At 34.3% G+C, this 21,676-nt stretch overlaps 1 protein-coding gene across 2 annotated transcripts in view; it reads right to left on the minus strand.

Annotated features, from left to right (window-relative positions):
- The window catches only part of Ipo9 (Importin 9), a 132,573-nt gene that overhangs the window by 53,632 nt on the left and 57,265 nt on the right, over nt 1-21,676 (minus strand). For both annotated transcript variants that reach the window (XM_081762244.1, XM_081762243.1), the window contains exons 10-13: nt 19,625-19,778; nt 16,067-16,229; nt 8,728-8,806; nt 4,496-4,630 (exon numbers count right to left, since the gene is read on the minus strand). In XM_081762244.1, coding sequence (XP_081618370.1) covers nt 4,496-4,630; nt 8,728-8,806; nt 16,067-16,229; nt 19,625-19,778 — 531 coding nt within the window. The remainder of the gene's footprint in view (nt 1-4,495; nt 4,631-8,727; nt 8,807-16,066; nt 16,230-19,624; nt 19,779-21,676) is intronic.

The following is a 21,676-nucleotide window of genomic DNA, read 5'->3' on the forward strand; positions in this document are numbered from 1 at the left end:
TGAGTATTTTTCTTCTTCTGTTTGCTGTATTAATGGACATTTTTTGAACTGCTTGTGTTGCAAAGTTCCCTTTTGGTTTGTTGAATTTTTGTATAGTAATTAAATCTTGACAATTTTAATTTCTCTACCTAAACTTCTTTCACGATTTTGAGGAGTGAGTTCGGCTAACAAAATGACTAACATAAATAATTTTGTCTGTTTTAACCGTATGTAGTTTATGTGACATACTGAGTTAATGAAGGTTCTTCTTTGAATATTAATAAAAGTTATAAACCACCACTGTACACTTTCTCGTTCTCATTTCTGAGGATTTATTGGTAAGTAACCAAATTTTGTTAATTTGAATCATCCTCTCATGCACCTACGTAATAATTTTAATAGCACATTGTACTTATTATTGAAACATTTATTTACGAAGTATGAACAAACTTATAATAGGAGTTTTCGGAAAACTTTCTATAGAAGAAAACTTAGCCTAAAAACAAATTATCCCTTACGGACCTTTTCATGAGAAAATATTCATGCCATATTGAAGGGTTTTCACAGAAATCTTTATTTATGAAATATGAATAAACATAAGTTGTTGTGTAGATATTTTAATGAAAATTGATGTATACCATATTCAGGGTTCCTGCTCATTTGGCAAAGACGAACTGCGTGACCTTTCTAAATTACGATTTACAAATTTCCAAGTCTCTATAGAATGTATAAAAGCAACTATATTTTTCTCAATCAGGGGATTCCTCATCTACTACGCATGTCTATGTATACTGTGTATGCGTAGGTACAGAAATATTACTAATTATATAAAATATCCCCTATCAAATACCCAGGTAATCCAAAAAAAAAAAAAAAATTCTAACAGCCAAAAAATCCATACAAACATTTCCTGACTTCTCTGTTCTTTTTTTTTTTTTTTTTCTTTCTTCAGCTTTTCATTAACTCTAACTTTTTCGAAACTTTCTACGAGTAAGCTTAATTCAGTGACTTTTCCAGGTTTTCCAAATCGGTGGGAATCCTGATATTGTAAGGCTTCTTGATGGAAAATTTATTTATGAAATATGAAGAAAATTGTCTTAGTAGTTATTGAGAAAGTCTCCGATATAAGCTCATCCCTACAGGATGGCGACAAATTTTACGGGAAAAATTCCCTGACTTTTCTTGGTTTTCCAGAACATTTATTTTAAGTTTCCCTGATATTCATGGAACGACAAGATGAAGAAAACATGGCAACGATGATACATACGTAAGTAACATATTTTTCCCCTATTGAACAACAATGAACGATATAAAAACAATTATAACATACTTTATTATGAAATTACACTACACTTACCTAATAGAAATGTCCACAAAAAGCAAGAAATTAAATATATCCCTTAAATTTTAAGCTGTTACGTTAGTTACACAATGAAAGTTCCGTCATATATGAAAGAAAAAACGTCATAGTGAGACACTCACTGAAAAAGGGAGGATGCATGTACATAAAACTGGACGTATTTGTTCCTTTCCTTTTTGAGAGACAGTCAGCTTCTGTGTTCAGTAAAGGCATTTAAGCATTAATAAGTTTCTTAGGAGTTAAAATGAACTAAAACACGTAAACAATGAAACACGATCACGATAATAAAGCGTATATACTCATTCTCATGCTATTTATTCATTTGGAATTTCTTGTAATAATGCCTTTATTACTTTGTATTAATTTTAAGGTTTCGCACATTTGGGTAGTTACAGAACTCTATTTTCCAGCAACAAATACAATTGTGAAAGTAAAATAAACTAAATTTCCACGCCTAAAAGCTAGCAAAGAATAGCTTATCCTGAGAAAATAAAATCTTATTTACAACATTATTTATACGGATTAAAAGACTCAGTTATTGCAAACTGGTAGTTTCATAATTTCCGAAGGCGCCTTTTACGGTTACCGACAGACAAAAGCTTGTTGCTTAACATTTATACTTCGCATCAAATCATTAGTTTAATGTCGTACAGACGAGATAGTGTTTAGAGTCAATCCAAATGAAATCGACCAATTTCCAGGTCAAAGGTTGCTGACAGAATTTATTTATTTTTGAATTTTTTTGCCTAAGATTGTACCACATTTAGGGAGTTGAAAACGGGTAATCATTTATTTTTTTAGCCGCGCAGGTTTGTTTGTGGCGGCCATTTTGTATAGGCGCCTGAGCGTATTTTGCACTTTTCAGAGGATTCCGTTAAACGCTGTAACTTTTTAGGTTTTAAAGATAATGAGTTCAAACCATAACCATATGAAAGATAATGGAGTGGACAACATTCTGTGTTCTGTGCACATCGAGACGTACTTTAGAACGTCGAAGAAAGAAGCTTTGAACATTGAGGTTGGAAAAGTAGAAATGGCCATTTTTCAATGTACATTTTGAAACGAAATAAATAAGACTCACCTTCAATTCTTTGTCTACATAGAGATTGGATAGTAAACAACGTCCTAAACAAGTTTCAGATCTGAGAACCTTATACTTGATTGTTTGGAAATTTTTAAACTTTGCGAATTTTCGAAAATCGTGTATTTTCACCATCAAGTATCTCAGGGAGGACAGAAGTGAAAAATCCCAAATTCGCACAAAATAACGACAGTTGTGCAGTAACAAGTGAATAAAATTGGATCCCAGACTTGAGTAGTTTCTAAGTTGTTGCAGTGATATGAAATTCACGATTTTAAAAACTGAACAGAAGTGCAGGCTTTGTTTTGATATAGTATCTCAGGCATTCAATTTATCCATATTTAATCAGAAGTGCAGTCAAACAGCAAGAAATTCGAGATTTGCTACTTGTAAAAGAATTATTAATACCAGATCATATCATAGATTTATACCTCTGACGAAAACACCAATCAGATGTTATGAATACTCACAATTTTACTGATTGCAGTACTTCAGTACTTCCATAACATAGCATGTTGTCATTTGCACCTAATGATACCATAACCTGTTTTTATGACAAATGGTAGATTGGGGAATTAACGACATCAGTCACGAAAATAATTTTTTTGATCACTTTTTCCACCCCCATGGTCCAAGAACCTCTTTTAAACTATGTATGAATGACAAAGTGTGGGTGCCAATCACTAAGGTTCGCCGGAAACCCTCACCCACAGAGTTCACAACTCCTACAGGTCGTACTTTCAATATCAGTGGCAAACGCTGTATGCAAATTAGTCAACTATTTACATAATTGATGTCTTAAACGCAGCGCAATAAGCAGAAAAGAAATATGAGACGACTTTCGTTTTCTGCACGCACACTTTACCCTTTAACATTAATTTCGTCTTATTTTGACTTTTGCTACAAAGTTTATATTCACTCCAATGGCGCCTCATGATATTAAGTCCCAGTGAAGAAAACCCTTATAACTCAGAAACCACTCGAGTCTCAGTGATGCAATTTTACCCACTTGTTACTGCATAACTGTCGTCTATTTTGTGCGAATTTGGGATTTTTCACTTCTGTCCTTCCTAAGATATTTGGTGGTGAAAATACACGATTTTCGAAAATGCGCAATGTTTAAAAATTTCCAAAAAATCAAGTATATAGTTCTCAGATCTGAAACTTGTTTAGGACGTTGTCCATTATCTAGTCTCTATGTAGACAAAGAATTGAAGAAGAGTCTCATTTATTTTGTTTCAAAATGTACATTCCAAAATTGCAATTCCTAAGTTTCCAACCTCAATGTTCAAAGCTTCTTTTCTCGACGTTCTGAAGCACGTCTCAATGTGCACAAAACACAGAATATGATCCATTCCATCATCTTTCCTACGGTTTTGGTTTGAACTCATTATCTTAAAACCTAAAAAGTTTAACGGAATGCACTAAAAAGTTCAAAATATGCTCAGGCGCCTATACAAAATGGCCGCTACGACAAAACCAGCACGGTTAAAAAATAAATGAATGCCCGTTTTTTTCTACTCCCTAAATGTGGTATAAACTTAGGAAAAAAAAAAATTAAAACTTAGTTTTGTCAGCAACCATCGTTGGTCGTAAGTTAAAGATGTATTAACGAAAGGAATGTGAATAGGGGAGAAACGGGAGAACCCTCTCCACTTGATTTACCACAAAACCAATATTGGGCATCCATGATTCGAACACGCAAAGTTTGGAGCCAGAAATGTACAACTTTCTGTTGTGCTTGGACAATCCAATGTCCATATTCAGAATGCACTTGACGATTGTATTAATGAGTAGGAGTTGTAGTACAAACCCATGTGGTTTAAGTGAAACAATACCGACTTGATGAGTGAAAGCGTGTATGGCTGCTCTGGGAGCGGACTGAGTTGCGTAATAATTAACGCATCAGCATGATACGCCGAAGATTCCGGGTTCGAGTCCCGGTCCAGTCATGCAATTTTTTACCCTTCCTGTATTATTGAATTAGCTCCTATGGAGGAGTTGGTGTCTTAAAAATCAGTTGTTTTCTCCATTCGTTAATATAATACGATAATGTGATATAATTCGTACTTCACCTGTTTTTATGTTTTCCGGACAGCTAATAAGGTTAACTATTGTTGGCACTAAACGTTCTTGCAAAGGCATCATACATCTGGGATTTTCACACAGTACTTTCAAAGTAGAAGTTATTTCACCAATCCTATATGGATCTAAAAAGGAGAAAATAGTAGATTTAAAATTCAATAGGACTCTTTGATCATTTTTGCGGGATAAATAACTTCAAATAATAGTAATAAAGAAAACAATTACTTATCCCTTAAAAAAAAATAATGAATAAAATAAAATGAACCAAATAGTTTATTATACCTTACTAGCATATATAACCCGCTTCGCTGGGTTGAAACAAATGATTTAAATGCACACTGATATTGCTAATTTTGGATCACTTTAATGTATGTCATCCCTCCTCAACCCCCAAGCGTCAGGGCTGAAAATGGACTTGAATAGCATCAGAAGTATCACTGTTCATTTCGGCGACGCAAGAACTATTGATTCAACAGTAGTATCTGTCATTTTTGACCACTTATATATATATATATATATATATATATATATATATATATATATATATTTCCCCTACCCCCATGTTGCGGGCCATGGCATCGGAAGTGTCACTGTTCATCTCAGCGACCTCAAAAAAAGTGGATTCAGCACTAATATCGGTTATTTACGATGATTTTTAAATATCTCTTCCTCCCCCTCCCCCAAGTTGTGAGTTTGAATTTGGATTTAAACGGGATGGAAAGTATCACTGTTCATCTACGGGATCCAGAAAATTATAAATTCGACACTGATAGTGGCCATTTTCGATCATTTTTATATATCTCTTTCTTCCCCTCCCCTAAGTAGCGGGGCTGATTTTAGATTTAAACCGGATCGGAAATGTCACTGTTAATCTGAATGATCCTTAAAACTATGGATTCGACACTAATATTAGTCATTTTTGATCATTTTTAAGAGTTTATCGCCCTCCTCCTAAGTTTACCCTCCCCACCTATCAGGGCTAAATTTGGATTCAAAACAGCATCAGAAGTGTCACTGTCTCTCTCATCGACCCTCGAAAACTATGGATTAAACACTAATATTGGTCATTTTTGAACATTTTAAAATTTCTCTTCCCCCTCCCCTACGTTGGATCGTCAAACTGAATAGCTTAAAGCAATCTTTGCCCCTAAACTCATGTATGTTGAAAATTTGATTGAGATCGGTCGGATGGTTCAAGAGTGATGAAGTCACAAAGGCAGTCATTTCTATTTTATTTTTTACATGTATCTCCCCCTCCACTACGTTGGCTCGTCAAAGTGAAACGATAAAAAACTCCCAAGGCCCGACCCTCATATATGTTGAAAATTTGATAGAGATTGACTGGGTGGTTCAAAAGTTATTAGGTTTTATTAGTTTTTATTTATACGGCCCCCTCTCCCCGTAGGATCTACCGTTAAAGTGTAATTGCAAATATGTTTTCAGATCCGAACCGCATGTATCTTGAAAATTTGATTGATATCGGTCGGATAGTTCAAGAGTTATTAAGTTACAAAAATAGTCACTTTCAGTCTTACATAAATTGATTTTTATATATCTCCTCCCTCCCACTCCCGTAGGTTGCACCGTAGAAGTGAAACAACGAAAACATCCCAGGCCCGAACCCTATCTATGTTGAAAGTTTGATCAAGATCGGTCTGTTGGTTCAAGAGTTATTAAGTTTAATTTATTTTTATAGATTTCTCCCCTCCCCTAAGTTGTACAGTTAAGGTGATATGATAAAAACCACCTCAAGTCTGAACTTCATCTATGTTGAAAATTTGGTTAAGATCGGTTGAGTGGTTTAAGCGTGATGAAGTCACAAAGACAGTCACTTTTATTTTTACTTTTTTGACATATATCTTCCCCCTCCCCTGCGGTGTACTGTAATAGTGAAATGAAGAAAGCATCCCAGGCCCAAACCTTATCTATGTTGAAAATTAGATCGAGGTCAGGGGTGGTTCAAGAGTTGTTTTATTCATTTTCATATATTTCCCCTTCTTCCCGGCCCCTCCCCTAAAATCTACTCTCAAAATGAAATAAACTTCCCAGGTTTGAACTTATTATATGTTGAAAATTTGATTGAGATCAATCGGCTGGTTCAGGAGTTTTTAATTCACAAACATAGTCACTTTTATTTTTATATTTATTGATTTTTATATATTCCCCTTCCACCCCCTCCCCGACGTTGCCCCGTCAAAATGAAAAGATAAAAATCATCCCAGTCCCAAACCTCAACCACATTGAAAATTTGATCAAGATCGGTCTGGTGGTTCAAGAGTTATTAAGTTTTATTTATTTTTTCTATGTATCCCTCCTCCCCTAAGTTCTACTGTCAAAGTAAATAGCTAAAAGCACTCCCAGGCCAGAACCGCATCTACGTTGGAAATTTGATCGAGATCGGTCGGGCGGTTCAAGACATTAATAGTCACAAACATAGTCACTTTCAATTTTATAATATAGATTAAGTAACTTTGAGGAAACCTACTTTTTGTATTTGAAGGAATGCAAATATCAAATAACTATAAATCATGCCTTATTCAAGGTTGTACTTCATTCTATTACTGTCATGTTAACTGATCAGCGGTAACTTGGGCATTGAAAAATGTTTCTTGCAAAACATGCTCTTTCCGCATTGTTATGTTCTGTTCAAGCTTAAATGTATACAGCCGTGTGATTTTTGCTGGATACCATGTCTAAGAATCTTTTCACATTCCCACCCGTCAGACGTAATGATGATTTAATTTGAAAAGGACCGAACTAATCAAAAACGGACGCAAAATACCTAAACACCGCTAAATACTTCCTTGAAAGTATTTGTGACTTTTACATACAGGGTGTCTACTAAAATTCCAAAATGAAATTTTGTGACCTTTTCTTTTCCAAACTATACAATTTCGTAACATTCTCAACAGCGAATTTGGGTGCGATTTAGGCGAATTTTCATGTATGCGATAGAAGCGTGCTTTGCTTGCGATTTGGTAGCGCCTAAAGCCGACCATAGATATCTTTGGTGGTAAATTTTGACGTTTTATAGAACAAAATTTTTTAGTCTGTACTTTTGTTTGTACAAATAAAAAAAATCGTGACCCAAAAGCTAAATTTCTTGACTTTCATGAACGTTTTCTGGTTTCGTGACTTTTTCGCGACTTTCGTGACCGATAGACACCCTGACATATCATATAATAATAATAAAACTTCCACATTTTTTTAACAAAATACAGCGTCAATAACTTGAAACTTAATTTTGAAATAAATAAATTATATTCTTTATTTGTAAATCACACCCTTCCAAATTAAATATTGAGTAATCCACTGTGTGTAATACTTAAAATTTCCTTCAGTTTTGAGTTCAACTGTAATATTTCTATTTAAAGAGTATATAAGGCACATATCATAAAAATAGTTCGCCCTCTGAATTAAGAATATAAGAATTTAAACAAAGAAAAAACAAGAAAGAGAGAGAAAAAAAACAGTTCTACCACAATTACAAACCTGTAAGTTCGAATTTAAGACATTTCAATCACGAGAAATATTATCATGATAATTGAAACCATATAACAAAACATTGATAGATTTTGTTGATATTTAACAGTCTTCAACTAGGCTCTGACCTTAGTTTTTAACTAAATTACTATTTAAAAAAAAAAGTATTTTCAAATACAAAATAACTATAAAAAAAAAAAAAAACATTGAAAAGTTAGCAATTCAAAATTTTAAAGAATACTGCATTTGACTACAATCGTATTTTACCGAGTCTAACAAGTTTATTTGGTAGCCTTTATGACAAAAATTTTGCGGTACTAGTTATATATAAACTCATGCATTCAATAAATTTATTTTACTTTAAAACAAACGCAATATTAAGTCTCGATAATTAAATATTTTATAAATTTGTACACAATCATTCAAGACCCGAATAAGTTCAAAAATACAAAACAAATAGTTTTCATATTTGTGGTGATCATACGCTGAAAGCAACTGAAAATCTTTCTTAAAGATTAAAATCTCGCGCAAATTACTGTGCTTCCACAAAGAGTTTGGAACACTACAATCTACCTACTACACTGTAGATATATGTAGTTCAATACAAAAACATTTTTTTAAAGCTATTTTGAATACTTTTCATTCCTTCTATATGTACATTGTTGTAAGGTCAATGATTACAGTGTTTTACTTTCTTAAGAAACCACATTTGTATCTTGCTCTATATGAATAAACCTACCTCTATGATGCTTAAGGAAGGCAGAAATTACTATGGGTGATATCTTATGTTCATATGAAGCCGTGAGATCATCGTCAATCTATTTAAAAAGAAAACATGCTTATGACCAAGAATAAGATCAAATTTTTCATTTAGATAAGTTTATGTACTCTAATTTTTAACAAGACAAAACTAGCGAAACAAATAATTCTATTCAAAAATTGAATATCGTTAGTATTAAGAATGATCATTGGTATTACATACTTTATGTTCCTAACTATTTTGTAATTTATTCTTTATATATACTAATATATAGAACTCCAAATGCAAGTGTGTGTGTGTGTTTTATTTAATTCAAAAACTACCAGCCCCATTTCAATGAAACCCTCAGGCAAGAGCTGGAATAACATGTAAGACAAATCAAACTTTTTTTTTTTTTTTTCATTTGTTCATTGCCTAATGATTTCAACAAAATGGGGTGACTCTACAAATATCAGATGTGAGAAAGCCATTTAAAAATACTTTCGGAGGATTAGGAACTCTACTGAATTCGAATTCTCGTTAAGGTGTTTCCTAAGCCAGAATTGTGTGTGTTATATACGCTCCATACTAATCTTCCCTCTTACTGGGCAAAAAATAAACACTTCTATTAGTAAGGGCATAATTTACAAGAGAAACAGTTTCAGAATTGGAATTAATTTGAAAGTAAGTATATAATCAGGCCAAATATGAAGTCTTATGTTTAGAACTATAAGAAGAAAAAAGCTATTTACGGCTGGTGAGGATATGTAGCAGAGTCAAGAGTTAATTTATCATCGTGGGCAAGTAACTTAACAGCCCTTAACAGGTATGAACATAATTGCTAGTACGAATATAAAACCTATCCATACTATTATAAAGTGTGTCTCAAAAAAACGCCGGATTTGAAAAGTCAGTTATTTTTATTTTTAGTTGTTGGCAACAATGTTTCTGAATGTTTTGTTATCAGTGATTATTGAGGCTGGCTTTTGTTTTCCAGGCCAGTGTTTGTGGAGTATCGTCATGGAAAGATACAGCACGGAAAAGTAAGTGTTGATTGTTAAAACTCACTATAAGAATGGTGAAAGTTTCATGGAAACTGTTCGGAAACTCCGTGCGATTCTTGGACCCAACAATGCACCAAATGAATCCACTGTTCGTAGATTGATCAAGAAATTTAAACAAGCCGGTTCAACAATTAACATCAAAAACGCTAGACGTCCCCGAAGTGACCGGAGTGAGACAAATGTTATTGCTGTGCGTGATTCTGTTATTGTGAGTCAGGGAAAATCATGTCGCCGTCGTGATCAAGAAATGCGCATGTGTCCAGCAACAATGCACAGAATTTTAATAAAAGATTTGCACTTACACCCGTACAGAGTTCAGTTAACGCAGAAAATTGAACCAGCAGATCATGGAAAACGACGGCAATTTGTGCAATGGATCCTGGAGAAGGAACGAGAGAGCCATTGTTTCACAAAGCGCATCATTTTCACAGATGAAGCTCACTTCTCTTTAAGCGGCTTTGTGAACAAGCATAATTACCGAATATGGGAATCAGAGAACCCAAGATTATTTCACGAAAAAGACATGCATCCTCAGAGAGTTTACGGTTTGATGTGGGATTTGGAGTGGGGGCTTAATCGGTCCTTACTTTTTACAAGATAAATAAAGAAGGGATGTCATGGTGAATTGAGTTCGTTATAGTGCGATGCTCACTGCTTTCCTTCGGCCCCGTCTGTATCAAATGAACATTGACAATTTATGGTTCCAACACGACGACGCAACTTACCACACTTCAGGAGATACAATTGCTCTGCTGTGTGAGAAGTTACCGGTCAGACTAATCTCGTTACGAGGAGATCAAATCTACCCGCGTCGATCTTGTGACCTGACACCTTGTGACTTTTTCCTACGGGGGTACGCTAAGTCATGAGTTTGCCAGAACAAACCTCGTAATCTGTTGGAACTCAAACAAGAAATTGGACGTGTCCTCGACGAAGTTGATGAGGAAATATGTGAGCGGGTGATGGTTAATTTCATGAACCGAGCAATCTCCTGTATGGCTAGTAGGGGGGGGGGGTATATATATCCGATATTGTGTTTCACGTTTTAACTTTAACATCTCGTGAAGAGAATGGTGTGGTTTTGTTTGCTTCTTTCAAATAAATAAATACATTCGATTTATAGCAGCTTCAAATCCGGTGTTTTTCAGACATCCTTCATAAAGTAAAAGTGGCTGAATCCTCACATTCCAGCCCATACTACTATAGATACATACATGAAATTCTCCTTTTGTGACGAAAGTAAGAGGTAAAGAAGGATTTTTTGGAAATTTTATCTTAAGGGGATATTCTTTTTCCTTTCTTTCACTCTTTCCTAGAATAGTGTGTATCACAGATGAACTCTTCATTAAAAATAAGGGAAAACATGTTTCAGCCTTTTTCAAAATTCTGAGCCTACAGGGGAAGGGGAGGAAGGAATTTCTTTTATAATTTATCTTTCTTTGTTAAGAAAGTGCCCAATGAGAGGTTTCGCTTAAGTTGAAGATGTGAAATTCGGCATAATAAACCCTTAAATAAAATTAAGAGAACACGTGTGTTAACGTTTTTGAAAATTACGCTCCTGAAGGGAAAATTTATACAATATTGAAATTTCTCTTTATTTATTCACAAAGTGCTGAATGTGGCGATTTGCTTAAGTTGGAGATGTGAAAATCGTTACATAGTTCATAAAGTAAAAATAATGGAATACGTGTTTCAACCATTTCAAAAATTCCAATTAAAAAGGGAGGGTAAGGGGAACAATTCCTATAATATTAAGATATCCTACTCTTTATTGAGAAAATGCTTAATGTAAGGATTTCCTGAAGTTGGAGATATGAAATTCGTTACATAAACTCTTAATTAAAAATAGCGGAAGACGTATTTCAGGGTTTTCGAAAATTATGTTTCTGAAAGGAGAAAGATGAGCAATATATGCTACTACTAGCTGAAATGTCCGTTCTTCGCACGAGAAGAATAGATTTGTGAAAAATATTTGAACTATTTTTCCCCTATGATACGAATTTCAATTAAAATGTAATTATTTAAAAAAAAAAAAAAAACTGTAAGGTACTTCTTTTTTGGCATAAATTATGACCTCCCCACCATCATAAGATACGCCGCTTCATCAATGTGATATTATAACAACCTTGAGACAGGAGCTATGTTTAAAGATCCATTTCAAACAGCTAAGCCTTTTCCGGGATATGATCAAAAATAACAGACAGTGTCCATTCCAATGTGGCGAAAAAAACATGCACCTCCCTAAACCTCGAGAAGAAATTTTAGGAAATGATAGGTCACCTGTACGCTTATTTGAAATTAGTTTATACTCAGATTTTCATCTTCCTAACTTCGGGGGCTGACATACTCCATTTTCCGCATTAATTTTTAAGTCTATACTCTTTTAGGATACGCCCTTTAATCAAAGTAGTGATTGAAACCAATACGTGTTTCCCTTATTTTTAATTGTTTATATAACGGATTTCACAGCTCCAACTTAACTGAATTCTTACTTTATACATTTTCTGAGTAAATAACGGAAATCTTAATATTACAGAAACTGTCCCCTTTACCCTCTTTAGAAACGGAATTTTCGCAAACACTGAAATACATATTTAATCACGTTTACTTTCGAGCGATGATACCAGAGATGAAAGTACGGTAATCATGACAAAAACTGAATTTGAGATTTTAACAGATTGGCACATTTCATGGCCCCTACATACCGAAAAACTTTTCGATGTCTGTCCGTCCCGATGTAAATGTTAGGATTAGGAATTAGATTTTTGGGTTTCGGCATCTATGGTCACGTTAGTCTGTCTCGCATGAGCGATGATATTCCTCAGTGATCACAATGCCCGGGGAATTGGGAAAGAAAAAAGAAAACGGAGAAAGAGAAAGTAGCCTGGGACCATTATGTTATGTACCATCCCGGCATTTGCTTGGTGTGAATAAGAAAAATCTCATTCAGGATAGCTGACCTGAAAAAGCTTTTATACTTTTTTTGGTCTCCACTGGAATCGAACCCAGGACCGCTCGCACCAAAGACAAGAAGGTTAGCGACTACACTACACGGGGATACCCCAATGTAAATATTTTCACTCGCCTCGGAGTTTCTTTTTTTTTTTTTTTTTTTTTCAAATTTTCTGTGTACCCTTAAAATTAAAAATGGTTTACTAAAGGGTGAAAATTGAAAATTGCTACCTCGAAAATGGCCCTAACGATTATGTTTAAATCTCATATATCAATATTTCGTTATCAACCCTACACTGTGGCATATGTCATTTCTGTGGGGAAAATTCAGAAGGGTTAGTTTACTATCAGGGCTGAATTCTTTTAGAACGATTTTGTCAGAACCGAGTCAAGCAATTTTGTTCATGCTTCATAAAATAAATAATTCTTTAGTAGCCTGAAAATATGGCACAGCTCATTTGTCCTGAAAATATTCACAGCGAACAACTTACTCTTAGGAGTGAGTTTTTTCCGGCGATTTTCTCAAAAGCCACTGAGGCAATTTCGTTAATATTTCATGATTAAATATTTCATTACTAATCTAAGAATAATGTATAAATCATTTATACTGTAAAGATACGCAAGGGGTACTTTATTCTTCGAAATGTTTTTTTGTCGAGCGATATTCTCAAAAGCGATTTAAGTGATTTCGTTCATAATTTATAAATATATATTTCATTTATAACCTCATAATGGAGCATAACTCATTTCTTCTGAAAAACTATAAGGATAGTTTACTCTTACGAGTGAGTTTCTTCGAACGATTTTTTTCAAAAGCAACTCAAGCAATTCTATTCATACTTCATAAATAAATATTTCATTAATAACCTATTAGTGTGGCATTACTAATTTCTACTGAAAAAGTCCACAGAGGATAGTTTATTCTTCAGAGTAATATTTTCAGGCGAATTTGTCAAAAGCGTCTCAGTCAATTATGTTCAAATTTCTTAAATTCACAATACACGATATGCTATTTTTCATGAAACAACAAGGGGTACTTTGCTCTTGGGAGTGAGTTTCTTCTCACAGCATTTTTTTTCTTTCTTCTTAGAAACCGACTCAGGCATTTTCTTCATAATTCGTACATAACTTATAACATCGCGTAAATTATTTCTTACGAAAATATAAAGAAGGGGTAGTTTATATTTGGGGATGAGTTTTCTACGATCGTAGTTTCCTTCGGAAACTCCTATAATTTTGTTCGTATTTCAGTAATAAATGTTCAGTTACAACTGCAGCATAACGTGATTTACTTTAAGAAATTGGAGCAAGAAAGTTTAGTACGGTGGCCCCGACCTTTTATTATTTAAGAGTTTATGTACCAATTTTCACACTTCCAACCTAAGCGAAACCTCACATTGGGCGCTTTCTTAATAAAGAAAAGGAAATTTTGATGTTATAGAAGTGAGACTAGTTTTCCCTCTTGAGCGAGGAATTTTCGAAAACGCTGTTCATCTGCAACTTAAACGAATTTCTACATTCGGCATCTTGTGAATGAATAAAAGTAAATTTCGATATTATATAAATTGCCCCTTCCTTCATTACGAACGAAATTATCGAAAATGTTGAAAGACTTATTTTCTTACTTGTATTTAAGAGTTCATATACCAAATTTCACATCTTCAACTTCAGTGAATCCTCACATTCGTCACTTTGTGAATAAATAAAGAGAAATTTCAACATGATTCAAATTGCCTTCTTTTGCCCCTTAGAAGCGAAATTTTGAGAAAAAATTCCTGTTTGCTTAATATATTGAAATTCAAATTTCCAACTTAAGCGAATCCTCACGTTCGGCACTTTCTGATTCAAGAAAAGGAAATCTGACTATTTTATAAATGTTCCCCTTTCCCTCCCTTTAGAGTGGAATTTTCGTCAACGCGAAACACGTGTTTCATTATTTTTAATGAAAAATTCATATGCTGTGTTTTTTCTCTCGAACGCCTGGGATTTAAGATATACTATCCTTGGGAGAAATTTTGAACTCCCCTCTACACCCTTAGGATGGGTATCTTCAAAACTTCTTCCATACTTTTGTGACAAAAGAAATATTCTCTTCAAATTTCGCATTAATACCTAAAGTAGTATGTTCTGGGCGATAATCAGTTACCTACCTCCACTCTTTTATACAATAATAGTATAAATATACAAGAGTAAAAGTGACTTCATTCATAGACGTTCAGCTCCTACTAATATATCTACATGTGTACTAATATGAGATACGGACAGAACACTCTATCTGCTATGAGAGTAATAAGAGAGAAATTTATTGAAATACGTACGCTCAGGAAGGTAAAAGGAGTTCAAAAATTTTACCCGGAATAAAATACCACATGAAACTTTGAAGTTAGGGAGATGAAATTTGTCATATAAACTAATTAAAAGTAAGTACACACGTGTCCATTTTTTTTCTTTTTAATTTCCCGTTAAAGGAGAAAGGCATTTTTTTCTCTGCATAGAAAGTGACACTGTGTGTTGTATGTGAGTATACCATGGAAAACGGCTCACCCGTTTGGAATAAATTTTGGAACATAGTTGGTACCTACCTCAAAGAATTTTATCATGTCACATTGATTAACAGGAGTGTCCTATGAGGATAGAGGAGTTAAAAATTCATGCCAAAAACAGAGTATCTTACGGGTTTTTATGATTATACTTTCATATCGTGAGGCGGAGAAGGGAGTTCACATATTCTCCATAAACCTATTCTTTCCGTGCGAAGAACAGCCATTTTGAGCTAGTAAATACATATAATATTTGCTCTAGAGTTCCCAATTTCTTCTGCTATGTACTTACTCTGTGTATAGTACCTAATATTTATGATACACCCGAATACTCTTTTCATAGCTTCGAGACTGTGTAGTAAATATATTCAACTCTCAATTATATTTCATGATATAAATATAATGCCGTCAGAAGTAAGAGTGCAATTTTAGTTGAATAAAATTTGCACATTTCTCGTTCATTATATGAACAACTCGTACGGTGATACCAGGAACATTGCTCTGCTGCCGTTACTAGCTGTTGTTCTGAAAACACACACTTTAGATTTACACGAGACGACATCGCCACTACCCTGCTTTTAAGTCACACAATATGTACCATTAATATGCCAGAAATTCCATAGCTAAAAAGAAAAAAAAATCCTTGTACTGCAGATATAAAAGACTAATGGTTTTTCTAGCTCGCTTAAAATGAACAAGTTTTCTACTGTTGCAACTATCAAATTTAACAGATTATTGAAACAAATGACCAATTACAAAGCAAAACGTTGGAAATATACTTACCGGAAGTAATTCTTTAAACGCTTGTAATATAATCACCGTAATCTCAGCCGAAGGATGCGAAGCCAAATTTATTAAACCATCAATCACTGTCGGAAGGAGTGGCGCAAAGTCCTGCCTACTGACATTACAGGATTTCCACCATTGTGCCAACTCAAGAACAGCTCTGAAATAAATTAACTCTTTTAATACAAACAGAAATTCATCTTACACGGAAGGGAAGTATTTGTACCCATAATTCTGAGAGTAAAACAGTTAATCATGGATTTAAGGATTAATCATATTTGAAGAAAGCAGCATGAGCTCGTGCACAGTGATGATATGCATATAACAAAAATCAACAACCTATACAGGAAAATACTTATCTGAAAGAGCTATCAGTAAAATGTATAATCGAATTTAATAAATAAATAAATAAATAAATAAAACCTTCAATTTATGCATATGAACTTCTATTCAAAATATCCTTCTACATAACTTATGGTTAATTTTCATTGGTTACCTATTTTGATTGCAACCTTAATTAATAATTAATGCATTAAAAACTTTAAAGTCCTCCTACTCTAAATTCAATTTCACACTATAATTACCAAAATGATTAAAATTCGTTTAATTTAGGCTCCTGTAATACACTAATCGACACCAATAACTTCCTTGCTATTCACATTACTCTAAATAAATGAATATTTATAAGAAAAATTTTAGTATGAATATTTAGAAGAAAAATTTCATTATCTTTAATGTGCATTAGAATTATACATAGTATAAATTAGTGAAGAAGAATCTCTACGAACTTTCACAATGTTCCCTTCTTCTTAACATGTACTAATTCAACCTGTCAGCGAAGTGATCTTTGAGTTACGGAGGATGACACTAGAAGAGAGCGGAGCTCAGTCGTTCTCTCTCTTTTTCGTAGTACGGGAGTACTCAACAATTTTTACTTTACAGAATATTGATTTCTTCCATTTAGAATACCCTACAAAAATTTCTATTTATTATAGCTATTCCGTTACGTATCTTAAATTTAGATTACGGTAATTTTAGTTTTTTCTCATTAAAAACGAACTAACTCACAGTGAGCACATTACTAATGTTTTCATAAATTTCCCGTTCTAAATTGTATTGTATTCAACAGCGTCAGTTTCAAGATTTTAAAATGAATTAAGAACAGCACAGAAATCAATTTCTGGATAAATTTCATAACTTCTGCGTTATAAGTAGCTACAGGAACCAGCTGTTACATTCACAATATAATTTAATTTGCTCCACTTTGCTTCACGGAATATTCAGTTTGCGCTAATTGTTTTAAGTTCATACAAAATTTGCCAGGCAAAATTTGTAACGAGAATCAGCATTTATGCATAATTTAAAAATACGAATTTAATTAACAACTGATATATCGACTTTCACACCTTCAATTTAAAAGAATCCTCACAATGCGCATTGTCTTAAAGAATCGTAAATTTGAATATTTTAGAAATTGCCTCACTGAATTCCTGATCTCCAACTTAAGCGTTATTTTTTCACATGTTGCACTTTATAAATATAAATTCGGAAATTAGAATATTATAGAAATTGCCTCCTCCCCCCCCCCTAAAGTGAACAAAATTTTGAAAACGATGAAACACGTTCAGTTTAAGAATTTCAGCTTTCTACCTATAGTAACAGTACGTTGATGAATAGTCACTTTTAACTTTTTTCATATAATGCAGCGTGTTCAAAAAAAAATTACCCAATCCAGTGAGGGATCTCATAATTATTTTTGTTTCACTATAGGTGCTACGGTACGTAACTGAGTAGCCATAGGTTGTACGTTGCAACAGCGTATATTCATTGTGACACGAGTACATCCGCACCAGCAGTTATGTTCAGATGGCCTACACAGAGAAGTACGGAACAGATGCTCGAAACAAATTCTCCATCACGCAGCTGTATAGCAAGTTCCAGGAGGCAGGTCGTGTTGGTAGGCGCAGGTAAAAAAGATCGCCCACAGTTATTAACAGAATGTTATATGCTAGAAGTCTAACATGTTAATAGGATCTTTTTTTTCCCCTTATCTCGGTGTCAGGAATCACCTCTTGACGTTTGTTATATATATATATATATATATATATATATATATATATATATATATATATATATATATATGTGTGTGTGTGTGTGTGTGTGTTTCAGTATTTCAGCTAATTCTGGAATACCTGGTGCAATTTCAACTGAACTTGGTACACATGACTTAAGATCTGGAAGAAATGCTGTGTGCTGTGGGACAAGACACCCCTAGCACCCCGAAAGTTGGGATAGAAAACTGTGGCACACAATCATAAACGACTCATGTTAGTGTCGAATCCATAGTTTTCGGGGTCGCTGAGATGAATAGTGATACTCCCAAATTCATAGTTTGCAAAGTCGGGAAAGCGGTTGACCTGTTTGAAGTAACTTTTGGAAGATAATTAGCACCCATCTCAAGCTGGGTTTTTATTATATCACTTTGATTAAAGGGCGTATTCTAAGTGGTAAAATGTTTCCAAATGTATGTCAAAACAGAGTATATCTTATAGATTTCTATCACTACACTTTTGTTGAAATATATATACTAAGGTGTAGGGGGAATTCAAATAATTTCCAAGAACTTATTTTTGCCGTGCACAGAACGGTCTTTTCTAATGATAAATTAAATGTAAATAATAAATATATGAAATGGAATAAATGTACTTAATTATGACTAGAAAGTAGAAAATAACATAAGATTAAAAAATATTTTTAAAAACTAAGCTTTCCTTAAAAAGCAAACTAAAAAGTAAAATATAAAATAAATTGCACTAAAAAGCACAAAATAATTGTTTTCAAGAAAATTACTGTTTTCAACATAAATTATATTTATGTATAACTAAAACGGAAAGCAGGAGCAGCGCTCTCATATACTTCTATACTTCACATAAAAATGTGGTTACTGTGTGTCATCAGATTTTCGCATAGAAAGGAATCGCCTAGAACCACCACAATTCTGTATACACATAGATTTTCACCAGATGTAGTCGCGTACAAAGTTTTATATATATATAATTCGATTTTCTGCTCGTGCGGAGATTGCCAAGGTCCAAATGTATGCACATTTCTGGTTATTTCTAAGAACGTCTTGACTGTACGCAACCAACAATACATATTTTTGCGGGCTTATAATATCAAGAAAGGATAAATTCCTGGACAACAGAAAAGGTTTGGGGACATTTCTTCAAGAGCTTTCTTCTTCCCCTATTCTTATCCGATTTCTGAATTACAACCTGACAGCGAGGGTACTTACAGATAGTATATTATAAATTTATTGTATGTCAGAGCGCTCCCCATGCTTTTCGTTTTATTCATGCATAAGTGGTATTTAATTGTGCTAAAGAAACTTTCTTAAAAACAATTATTTCCTACTTTTTACTGCAATTTGTTAATTTTTACTCTTTTTAGTACGAAATATTTAAGAAAACCTTTTTTAAAACTATTTTTTAAGTTATTAATATCAGTTTTTACCTCTTACAACTATGACATAATTACATCACTATATCATTTTACCTAACAGCGCAGATCTTCAATGCTAGATGACAGTCGTTTTGCAAATACAGCACTATATACTGACTAATCATTGATGTCATCTCCTGCGATAGCTCCGATGCGTAACGGCTGGCAGCCCACAATCGACATCCTACTAAGAATGGATGCCACACCTCTGAAACAAAGCAGGGGAAAAAAGTGTTGCACAATACAATTCTCGTTTAAAGCTAATAAAAATTAAGTTATAGTAATTTATATAGCAGTGTATTATATTCATACTATATTGAATGTTCTACAGAAAAAAAAATCATTTACTGCTAATAGAACACTACCCCTTTGCTTCAAGTTATCAAGATAAATTATTTTTGACGCTAATTTTCAGACGTTTCCACGAACCTGAGAGGTGGCTGAAAATTTAAAAACCTGCTTAAACGACTTAAAGAAAAATAATTTTTTAACAACATTTGTTCTCGATATTACACATAAATATGATAATGTACCGTGTTTTAATAAATAACCAAATTTATTGATTGCAAAAATAATAATGTGTTAACATATGCAGCATTCAGTGAAAATTTATGTGAAAGATCAACTTGTCTATAATGGGGTTATTCTAACACTGATTCCTCAAGATGACATACAAAGTAAAGTGGCAAAGACGAATCTTGTTTCCCACTAAGGGGTAACCCACAAACGAAACCCCTGCTGAAAACATTATTGCAACAGCTTCGAATATCCTCTGAAATACAGTAAATCCTGTTGTTGATCATTTGTATACGCTAGGACTTTCCTGTGAAACAAAGGGTAGTAAACTCAATTTTCATCGTATTAGATACAGTTTTTAAATGTGGATGGTACTGAATAGATTATAACATGACAACTAGAACCTACGCATCTTGCACTTAAGAAAGCGTCAGAAAACAGCACAAGTACCCTTGAAATTTGCTGTGAGAAGTAGAAGCTATATAGAAAGGTACAGTATACAGGGTGTCCAAAAATTATCTTTACAATTTCGAACGCTAATAGCTTTATAATGGAAAAAGATATTTACATTCGATTTATTTGCGATGAATCGGGCAACTCAGTTTTTCAATCTATTTTATAGTTTTAGGTTAGCTAGTTGTAAGTGAGCATGTGGACAAAGCACAGTGTGTGGCATGGTTCAGAGAGAAATCTTTCACACAGTCCAACGGAACTTCCGTACACAATTTCACAGGGAGCCATCATCCCGACTCACCAACTGTGCACGGCGTACCAGCTTCATGACAGGAGGTTCTGTGTTGCATAAGAAAGGACGACCCAGCACAAGTGATGAACGAGTTGAGCAGGTACGTACAGCATTCGTGGACAGTCCGAAAAAATCAATCCGTTCAGCCGCTAGACAACTGCAAATACCCAGGTCTACCGTACACATGGTGCTTCACAAACGGCTGCGTCTCTATGCGTATAAGGCACAGTTGTTGCAGGAATTGTTATCTAACGACAAACCCAAACGGGTTGAGTTTGCAACAGACATGTTACAACCTATCGATGAAGATGCAGGGTTTTCGAAACGGGTGTGCTTTAGCGATGAGGCAATATTTCATGTGTCGCGCAAGTTAAACCATCATAACATACAAATCTGGGGTTCAGAAAACCCACACGAAACGCTGGAACTTGAGAGAGAGAGCCCAAAGATTAATGTCTGGTGTGGTCTAAGCACAACCGAATCACTGGGCCTTTTTCTTCGCCGAGCCAACAGTTACTGGTGTCAGCTATCTCGGCATGCTTCAATTATTCGCCATTCCGCAGTTAGAGGATTTGCAGCCATGTTGTGTTCCAGCAGGATGGTGCTCCACCACACTGGTTCGCAGCAGTCCGTGATTATATAGACGATACCTTTTCCAACTGATGATTGGATCGGGTGGCTCCATTCCATGGTCACCGAGGTCACCAGACATTACACCCCTCGACTTTTTTCTGTGAGGTTTTGTGAAGGATAGTGTTTACCGTACACCGGTTACTGGCATAGCTGACTTAAAAACCCGCATTAAAGCCGCTCTTAACACTGTCACACACGAGATGTTAGAGCGT

This window comes from Thermobia domestica, chromosome 6, assembly GCF_964235325.1.
Source record: "Thermobia domestica chromosome 6, izTheDome1.hap1.1, whole genome shotgun sequence".
Classification (NCBI taxonomy): domain Eukaryota; kingdom Metazoa; phylum Arthropoda; class Insecta; order Zygentoma; family Lepismatidae; genus Thermobia; species Thermobia domestica.